Source organism: Procambarus clarkii, chromosome 23 (genome assembly GCF_040958095.1).
Source record: "Procambarus clarkii isolate CNS0578487 chromosome 23, FALCON_Pclarkii_2.0, whole genome shotgun sequence".
Lineage (NCBI taxonomy): Eukaryota > Metazoa > Arthropoda > Malacostraca > Decapoda > Cambaridae > Procambarus > Procambarus clarkii.
Genome location: NC_091172.1, coordinates 25,771,531 through 25,782,478, shown reverse-complemented (window position 1 = coordinate 25,782,478; position 10,948 = coordinate 25,771,531). Strand labels below are relative to the sequence as shown.

The 10,948-nt window shown below is 44.5% G+C and overlaps 1 protein-coding gene across 1 annotated transcript; it reads left to right on the top strand.

Annotated features, from left to right (window-relative positions):
* Window positions 1-772: 772 nt before the first annotated feature.
* Window positions 773-9,996, top strand: LOC138367786 (uncharacterized). The gene is made up of 2 exons (XM_069329750.1): window positions 773-978; window positions 8,763-9,996. The coding sequence occupies exons 1-2, from the start codon at window positions 773-775 to the stop codon at window positions 9,994-9,996; spliced, it is 1,440 nt and encodes a 479-aa protein (XP_069185851.1).
* Window positions 9,997-10,948: the final 952 nt, after the last annotated feature.

The following is a 10,948-nucleotide window of genomic DNA, read 5'->3' as shown; positions in this document are numbered from 1 at the left end:
TTGCCATAATTGTATTATATCACTGGAAAAAGAGAGACTTACCAAACTGTTAGAAAACGGCTAATACTTTCTAATATGCAAGGGAGAAAGACGATACCCAGTGAACTACAAGCCATGAATTTTTCACGTATTCCCTTCAAGCTGCTGAATGCGCTTACCTAAAAGAAGATCGTGGAGTACTTAGAACAGATTATCTCCAAACATTAATAATGGCTTCAGAGAAAGAGAAATCTTGTTTAACAACTAATTAAAAATATTACAAAATAACGGATATCAAATCCTTAATTGTCTGTAAGCATTCGATACTGTCGCACCCAAGGAACCCCAACATTGGCAAGCTAGAAACACACCTTTGTGTATCTGGAAGAGTTCTAAGTTAGGGAAGGAAGTTCCTCTTAAGAAGCCAAAGGTCTCAAAGAGATGGAGATCACATCAGATTGGAAAGAAGTGAGGAGTACCACAAGGGTCGGTGTTGGGGCCTGTCCTGTTCCTAATATACGCCAATGACCTGACAAAAAGAAATTGATTCCATCACAATAATGTTTGCTGATGATGAAAAACTAAAGACAGCAATCATAAAAGAGGGGGGACGTTGATATACTGAAAACTAACTTGAATGATACAGAATCTTACAGAATTTCAACAGTAAGATTCGCCAGATTCTTGCATGACAAACTGAGAAAGACTTGGAAATAAACAGAAGAAAGCTAATGCCAGAGGCACACATTAGCAGACTGGCGTCGGCAGCAAACGCCATGTGGCCAACGTCCGGATGGCCTTCAGCAACCTGGACAAAGGAGCCTTTCATGCGCCGTATACAACCTACGCTTTTGTCCCATGTGCAACATGTACACCAACGCTTGCAAGAAGTATAAGCGGATCTGCAACACTTACTGCAAATCCAGAACAGGGTTCAAGCACCACTATGCGCCCAGGATATTCTTCAAGCAAATCTTCAACCGACATCTTTGGCAATAAGTAAAGTTTTAAGAAAAAACAAGTTAGAAATTAAACAGTTAAACAAAAGAAATACACATCAAATTAATGTGGGAAGTGACGTAAGAGGCTGCAGTGTTGGCTCTAGAAGTGGTTATTGGAATTCAATAACAATAAGTGTAAGGTAATGAATATGAGAACTCATAGATATGCAACTCACTAGAAACCTGCTGCATTTGCGTGCGTCGTCGGAATGCACGTAAAGAGCATTAAGATAAACACAAGATTCGCATGAGCTTCTGTCAAGATATACTTCATTCAAGCAGCACGCACACACACACACACACACACACACACACACACATACACACACACACACACACACACACACACACACACACACACACACACACACACACACACACACACACGCACACACACTCATATGCGTGTTTCCTTATTAACGAGACTGAGAATAAGGAGAACACGTGCCCGGTTCGAGTAAATACTGAGAACCCATGAATGAAATTTCAAGTGCACTAACTGTACAGTTGTCTTCCCGTCACTCAAGGTCATCTCGCGAGGCTTCTGGCATGAATGGTGGGTCGTGGGTAGTGTGGGAAGTCAGCAAGGGAAGAGGGGAAGGCAGTTAGGGAACAGCGCGGCAGCATGGGGAGGTGGGTGGTACTCTACCCCACGAAACACAGTGTATTTGTGCGATCTGGTTACACACACGAGTATCCCGTCTTCATTGCGTTACGCAAACGGTGTTCGGTGGGGGGAGGGCTTGAGAGGGGGTAAGCGTTTAGGGGGCAATGTCTAAGAAGAGTAACAGAGTACACAAACAGTGTAAGGAAAGGAGGTATACCCTTAAGGTAAGGGGTCACATTAAGGCAGCATTATATGAATGCCTATGGCCGGGGCACTATAGCCTATTGCCTCAAGTGACCCTCTTTCTGTGGGTCCAGCTGCTTGGTGGCGTGCTGCCACTCCCAGAGTGAGTGTCTCGAGTGAGTTACCAGCCCCCCCACCCCACCATTATCACTCTTCTTGGTTACTCTTTCACTTCTAAGACATACTTTGCCTGGAAACCTAAACAAAGAAAACGTGGTATTGATTTCGGAAAAAGGTGAGATGAGCGATACTCATCTGATTCTTCAAGAGTGAAGAATCTCTCCCCGCTGACGCAGGAGTTTGATGAGACACCAGGGGTAGTGAGGAATGTTGCCAGCTCACTCAAGACACTAGAGGCATCCCTCACGTGAGAGGGGGAGAGATCTTTTCAGGGTTCGTGCCTGGGAAAATATGTTCCACTGCACACCAATGAGTAAATTGTTCGCCCATTGCGGTGTGCGTGTGTGTGTGAGGGTGAGGGGTGAGGGGTGAGGGGTGAGGGGTGAGGGGTGAGGGGTGAGGGGTGAGGGTGTCCCTGCCTCACACCGCCGCTCCCTTCTGCGAAGTTCCGACGGGGCTCTATTAGGAGGGTTGTGGTGCTCGGAATGTTATTGGTGCTCTTGTTGGTACCGACGCATCACAAGGTACCAATAAAACATGGTACCAATAAAACATGGTACCTATAAAACATGGTACCTATAAAACATGGTACCTATAAAACATGGTACCAATAAAACATGGTACCAATAAAACATGGTACCAATAAAACATGGTACCAATAAAACATGGTACCAATAAAACATGGTACCTATAAAACATGGTACCTATAAAACATGGTACCAATAAAACATGGTACCAATAAAACATGGTACCAATAAAACATGGTACCAATAAAACATGGTACCTATAAAACATGGTACCAATAAAACATGGTACCAATAAAACATGGTACCAATAAAACATGGTACCTATAAAACATGGTACCAATAAAACATGGTACCTATAAAACATGGTACCAATAAAACATGGTACCTATAAAACATGGTACCAATAAAACATGGTACCAATAAAACATGGTACCAATAAAACATGGTACCTATAAAACATGGTACCTATAAAACATGGTACCAATAAAACATGGTACCAATAAAACATGGTACCAATAAAACATGGTACCAATAAAACATGGTATCCTGTAGAACCTTAATATTGTTTTCAATTCTCCTCAACCCAAACTCCTGGTCTGGTGTTTTCTATACATAAACTCCTCCAATTCGCACCATCGCCTGACTATCCAGTTGTTCAAAATAACCTTTTATGTGATAGGTTAATGGAAGCCTTTCAGGAGTGAAGACGAGGCAGTGAGCCCAGCACTGTCTCGGGCCTGGCAGCTGTCACCTGCTCATCAAATTCGATGAAGTTTCTCGAGCAAAAATTCCTTTCGGTAAACCCATTGACGCGCTTGGATCCGAACCCATTCCAGTAAATGTGTTCATTTAACCGCCAGTTAATTCCCTGCGGTATTTGGTAGGATATGTGTTTGTTATTTATTATTTGTGACTACAGGAGAGAGTTCTTAGCTCATGGGCCCCGCCTTTTTAACAATCGGTTGTGTAATGTATTTAATTTTCTGTATCGTATATAATGCATATATTTCTCTCTAAAACACCTACACAAAAACATATGCTGTACCCCGTAGCAGGTGTCCAACTCTCAGGAGCGTATTTTACTATTAGGTAAATATAGGCATCAGGTAACTGAAACTTTGCACATTCGTTTCTGCTCCGGCCGGGAATCGAACGAGGGCCATTAGGACTAAGATTCGTTCTCCGTTCGGCCGCTCGGACCTGTTGTATGTGTGTTAACACTGCATGTGACAAAAAAGACCAGGCATATATATTTTGCTACTCTCTGTCTCTCTCTGTCTCTCTCTGTCTCTCTCTCTCTCTCTGTCTCTCTCTCTCTCTCTGTCTCTCTCTCTCTCTCTCTCTCTCTCTCTCTCTCTCTCTCTCTCTCTCTCTCCCTCTCTCTCTCTCTCTCTCTCTCTCTCTCTCTCTCTCTCTCTCTCACTCTCTCTCTCTCTCTCTCTCTCTCTCTCTCTCTCTCTCTCTCTCTCTCTCTCTCTCTCTCTCTCTCTCTCTCTCTCTCTCTCTCTCTCTCTCTGTCAACGAACACATGTTCAGATGACGGGTGTTGAGGCCCCTAGTGAGACAGTAAGCTGAGGGCTGTTATCCTACCTCAGCTCACCTGAAGCCTGAGCCTAGATATACTAGGGGGTATTTTAACGAGATAATTATGAGTGTCCACCAGGCTAAGTGTTTCACGCTAAGATACAATCATGTTATTTACCGGGTCAAACCCGAGTACATCCCTCCCTCTCACCCTCCTTCCTGCTAAGTCCCTCCCTTCCTTCCTTTCCATTCTATCTTCATATCTCACCCAATCGTCCCCTTCTCTCTCCCTCTTTGTCCTTTCCACCTCCCTCTCTCCTCCCTCCCTCCCTCCCTCCCCAACGCTTAAAAAAAAAGAGTCAGGGATACCACACAGAACACGAAAATTCCATTCATCGTTACATAAAAAATAAAAAGTAGAGAGGAAATTCCCATAAACTCTTCACTGGTGATCAAAAATCGTCGCGTTGGAGGGAAACTCGTCCAGAAATTATCGCTATTATTAATATTTTCTATTGGCCTTTTCCGGGAATGAAAAAAACATGTATTTCGTAATATATATATATATATATATATATATATATATATATATATATATATATATATATATATATATATATATATATATATATATATATATATATATATATATTCCATTCCATGACTGTTACATCTAGAAAGGGTAGCTTCCCATTACTCTCCATCTTGTAAGTGAAACGCAACACAGAATTCTGCTCAAATGCCTCCTTCAGCTGCTGCAGACATCTGGCATCAGGTACCTGTGTTAAAATGTCGTCAACATACCTGCAGTATATGGCGGGTTTCAAGTCCATGTCAACTAAGACCCTCTGCTCAATGGTGCCCATATAGAAGTTCGTAAACAGGACACCTAGGGGAGAACCCATGGCGACCCCATCCACTTGCTTATACATGTGCCGATATGGACTCAGGAAGGGTGCTTCTTTAGTGCAGGCTTGGAGTAACTTTCTCAGTATGCTCTCTGGTATGTCAAGTACAACTAGGTGAGTATACACACACACACACACACACACACACACACACACACACACACACACACACACACACACACACACACACACACACACACAGTATAATGGTAAGTGGTAATATAAAGGTAATGGTAAGGGGCGAGAAGTCGGACTGGCGAACAGTAACAAGTGGAGTACCTCAAGGATCGGTGCTGGGACCAATCCTCTTTCTAATTTACGTAAATGATATGTTTACAGGAGTGGAATCATACATGTCAATGTTTGTGGATGACGCAAAATTAATGAGAAGAGTTGTGACAGACGAGGATTGTAGGATCCTCCAAGAGGACTTAAACAGGCTGCAGAGATGGTCAGGGAAATGGCTACTGGAGTTTAACACCAGTAAATGTAAAGTTATGGAAATGGGATCAGGTGACAGGAAACCAAAGGGACAGTACACAATGAAGGGGAACAGCCTACCTGTAACGATTCGAGAAAGAGACCTGGGAGTGGACGTAACACCTAATCTAACTCCTGAGGCACATATAAATAGGATAACGACAGCAGCGTACTCTACACTGGCGAAAATTAGAACTTCATTCAGAAACCTAAATGAGGAGGCTTTTAGGGCGCTTTACACTGCCTACGTGAGACCAGTCTTAGAGTATGCCGCGCCATCATGGAGCCCCCACCTGAAGAAACACATAAAGAAACTGGAGAAGGTTCAGAGGTTTGCGACGAGGCTTGTCCCAGAGTTACGAGGGATGGGATATGAAGAGCGGCTGAAGGAACTGAACCTTACGACACTAGAGAAAAGAAGGGAGAGAGGAGATATGATAGGGACATATAAAATACTCAGGGGAATTGACAAAGTGGAAATAGATGAAATGTTCACACGTAATAATAACAGAACGAGGGGACATGGGTGGAAACTGGAAACTCAGATGAGTCACAGAGATGTTAGGAAGTTTTCTTTTAGCGTGAGAGTAGTGGAAAAATGGAATGCACTTGGGGAACAGGTTGTGGAAGCAAATACTATTCATACTTTTAAAACTAGGTATGATAGGGAAATGGGACAGGAATCATTGCTGTAAACAACCGATAGCTGGAAAGGCGGGATCCAAGAGTCAATGCTCGATCCTGCAAGCACAAATAGGTGAGTACAAATAGGTGAGTACACACACACACACACACACACACACACAGACACACACACACACACACACACACACACACACACAGATGGAATACATTAGTCAGTGATGATGATGGAGGCTGACTCCATACACAGTTTCAAATGTAGATATGATAGAGCCCAGTAGGCTCAGGAATCTGTACACCAGTTGATAGACAGTTGAGAGGCGGGACCAAAGAGCCAGAGCTCAACCCCCCCCGCAAGCACAAATAGGTGAGTACACACACACACACACACACACACACACACACACACACACACACACACACACACACACACACACACACACACCAAAACCCTTATAAAGTAAAAATCAAAGTGCTTCTGTCTATACTAAACTGAACAAATATCGAGCAATTAAAGCATTATAAAAGCGAGTTAACGAGACAAACCACAATATAAACTATGCCAATCCCTATACCAAACAAGCACTCAAACATCCATACAAACAAAGAAAACAAATAAATATACAAACAAGAACAAACACAAATACTAAGAAATATAAATAAACCGACCTAACAAAAACAACAACAACAACACATAACTATAGAGTCACATTAATAACAAGAACAACATGAACAACAACAACAATCACGATAACATTAATAACAACACTAATAACAACATAATAACAACAAGAACAAGAACACAACTACAACCATATTATGAACAACATTCACGACAAGAACACACAAGGACAAACAAGGAAACAAGTGAACGCTAAGATGGCCGGTTTACAATACATTATAATCCTTCTATTAACCGAAATTCGTCTATAATTTCCAGGCGGTCATACCGGGAAATAATCAGGGGGGGGGGGCGTTTAAAATAGCCGGATACTAGGAACTAACTAGAACTAGAGACGACCAAGGGGACCCGGCCATTGGTATCCGGACACTCATATATCCGGATATTGTGACACAGTGTACTGATAACGTTTGATCTGACCGGGAGGCGGAACCCAGGAGCTTTTTTTTTATATTTTTGGACGGTGTTCACTATACCTATGGTTGGATGGTGTTCACTGTACCTATGGTTGGATGGTGTTCACTGTACCTATGGTTGGATGGTGTTCACTGTACCTATGGTTGGATGGTGTTCACTCTACCTATGGTTGGACGGTGTTCACTGTACCTATGGTTGGATGGTGTTCACTGTACCTATGGTTGGATGGTGTTCACTCTACCTATGGTTGGACGGTGTTCACTGTACCTATGGTTGGATGGTGTTCACTGTACCTATGGTTGGATGGTGTTCACTGTACCTATGGTTGGACGGTGTTCACTGTCCCCTCACTGGACGGTGTTCACTGTCCCCTCACTGGACGGTGTTCACTGTCCCCTCACTGGACGGTGTTCACTGTCCCCTCACTGGACGGTGTTCACTGTCCCCCTCACTGGACGGTGTTCACTATCCTCGGCGCCAGAGCTCGGTGGGTGTTTGTTTTAACTCGGGCTGTGTTTACCCTCCAAGCAAACACGTCTTGGTTAACCTGACCTCACAACGTTCCCACCACCTTCAAGTTTACAGCTTGTTCTTGCCCTTCAAGTGAACTATATATATATATATATATATATATATATATATATATATATATATATATATATATATATATATATATATATATATATATATATATATGTATATATATATGTATATATATAGTACTATATATATATAGTGTGTACACATATTGGATCGAATATGTTTACAATCTCTGGAAGTCTTGTTCACATGTGTTGGCCTCATCTATATCTATCAAATGTCTGTCTATCTTGTTTGGTTGGAGCTGAAGGCCAGACCCAACATTTCAGGGTGACACATGGGTGGTATGGGAGTGTTGTAGGCAAGTTGGGGTCGGCCCAGTACCATCTTTTAAGAAACATCGACTACTATTTTTATTTTTATTTTTATTAAGAGTGAATTTGAGGATTTGTTTTACTTTGAGTTTTTGCAGTTTTAAATCTGTTAGTAGTACATTTTCTGAGCGAGAGACGGAGAGAGGGATGGAGAGAGAAGGAGAGGAGAGAGAGAGAGAGAGAGAGAGAGAGAGAGAGAGAGAGAGAGAGAGAGAGAGAGAGAGAGAGAGAGAGAGAGAGAGAGAGAGAGAGAGAGAGAGAGAGAGAGGAAGAGACAAGGAGAAAAGGAGGAGTGAGGGGATAGGGGGGGGGGGGGATATGGAGAAGAGAGGTGAGAAAGGGGAGAGATTGGGAACGATACAAGGAGAGGTGAGAGAAAAGATATTGAGGAAAGGAGGGAACAAAGATGGAATAGTGGGAAGATGAGAAATAGGGAAAAGAATCGAGAAAAAAGGAAACTAAGCGAGGGTTGAGAAGGACTGAGAGAGAGAGAAAGGGACAGAGAAGCACGGGCGCAACTGGGAACCCCCCATCTCATAAGAGGAGCCCCCTGTACCCACAAATTAGATCAATCTAAAAGTCTCCCCCTAATAACTGAGACAACACCACCACACGTCTCAAAGAAAACGTACTGAAAAAAATACCTTGATTAAGACATCAACTCCACAGCTTAGGTTAAATCATCAACATAACAGTCACCAGAGTCACTGTGCCACAGTCACGAGTCACCGTGCCACAGTCACCAGAGTCACCGTGCCACAGTCACCAGAGTCACCGTGCCACAGTCACGAGTCACCGTGCCACAGTCACCAGAGTCACCGTGCCACAGTCACCAGAGTCACTGTGTCACAGTCACCAGAGTCACCGTGCCACAATCAAGAGTCACCGTGCCACAGTCACAAGAGTCACTGTGCCACAGTCACGAGTCACCGTGCCACAGTCACCAGAGTCACCGTGCCACAGTCACCAGAGTCACCGTGCCACAGTCACCAGAGTCACTGTGTCACAGTCACCAGAGTCACCGTGCCACAATCAAGAGTCACTGTGTCACAGTCACCAGAGTCACCGTGCCACAATCAAGAGTCACCGTGCCACAGTCACAAGAGTCACTGTGCCACAGTCACCAGAGTCACCGTGCCACAATCACCAGAGTCACCGTGCCACAGTCACCAGAGTCACCGTGCCACAGTCACAAGAGTCACTGTGCCACAGTCACCAGTCACTGTGTCACAGTCACCAGAGTCACCGTGCCACAATCACCAGAGTCACCGTGCCACAGTCACCAGAGTCACTGTGTCACAGTCACCAGTCACTGTGTCACAGTCACCAGAGTCACTGTGTCACAGTCACCAGAGTCACCGTGCCACAATCAAGAGTCACTGTGTCACAGTCACCAGAGTCACCGTGCCACAATCAAGAGTCACCGTGCCACAGTCACAAGAGTCACCGTGCCACAGTCACAAGAGTCACTGTGTCACAGTCACCAGAGTCACCGTGCCACAATCAAGAGTCACCGTGCCACAGTCACAAGAGTCACCGTGCCACAGTCACAAGAGTCACTGTGTCACAGTCACCAGAGTCACCGTGCCACAATCAAGAGTCACCGTGCCACAGTCACCAGAGTCACCGTGCCACAGTCACCAGAGTCACCGTGTCACAGTCACCAGAGTCACCGTGCCACAGTCACCAGAGTCACTGTGCCACAGTCACCACTCACCGTGCCACAATCAAGAGTCACCGTGCCACAGTCACCAGAGTCACCGTGCCACAGTCACCAGAGTCACCGTGTCACAGTCACAAGAGTCACTGTGCCACAGTCACCAGTCACTGTGTCACAGTCACAAGAGTCACCGTGCCACAGTCACAAGAGTCACTGTGCCACAGTCACCACTCACCGTGTCACAGTCACCACTATTAACTGCGCATATAAGCCTCGTAATCACCAGCAATAAATTCAATAAGACGCCTAATGTGATCTCACCGTTTATGTTAATGGTCACGCCACCGTGACGAGTCTATTGAGGTAGTCTCCGAGACTGGAAAGACGTCACTGTGATTTAGATATTCTGACTTAAGTTACAGGTGATAAGATTGTAAGATGAAGATATTATAATAGATCACGTTCTGCCTTTTTCCCCCCTCCCTTAAGAGTGCTGAGGTTGCCTTGATTACCTTATAGGTAAGCCAGGTGAGAGAGCGGTGATGGGTCATCTTGTCCTTGTATTAGAACGTCGTATTTTGACGTATACTCTACCCAAGGAGAAAAATCGTTGTACTAGAAAATGGTGGCGGCTGGCGGAATTGACGTACTGTCCCGTTTTCTGTTTTGGGTTCTCTGGTAGGTTAGGATAAGGGACACTTTAATACGACAGTTTCTTGACGTTGGGGACCTGAGGAGGACGGGGTGGATGGGTCTATATTATAATGAGTCAGTGTTGTCTACTCTACCAAATTATAACCTTTTGCAATGTGTGTGTGTGAAACCTTTTGGAATGATGATAGCTGGGTAAAGTTAAGAGCGGTGTCGTTACTGCCCTCGGGCTCAACCCACACCAACCGCAGTAATGTGTTTGGTGCACACTTTAGTTAACACGTCTGATATCTCGTGTACACACACACACCCACACCCACACACACACACACACACACACACACACACACACACCCACACCCACACACACACACACACACACACACACACACACACACACACACACTCAGTGAAGGAACAGGTGAGGAAACTTAGAACGGGTGAGGACAGGTACACAGAGAATGACAGAGAGGTGTGTGTGCAGAACTCAACAAGTGGTTCCAGGAGGTCTTCCCAATAGAACGAGGTGAGGTCACTGCGCTAGGAGAGGTGGCAGTGAACCAGGCGGCCTTGGAAGGGTTCGAAATTACAAG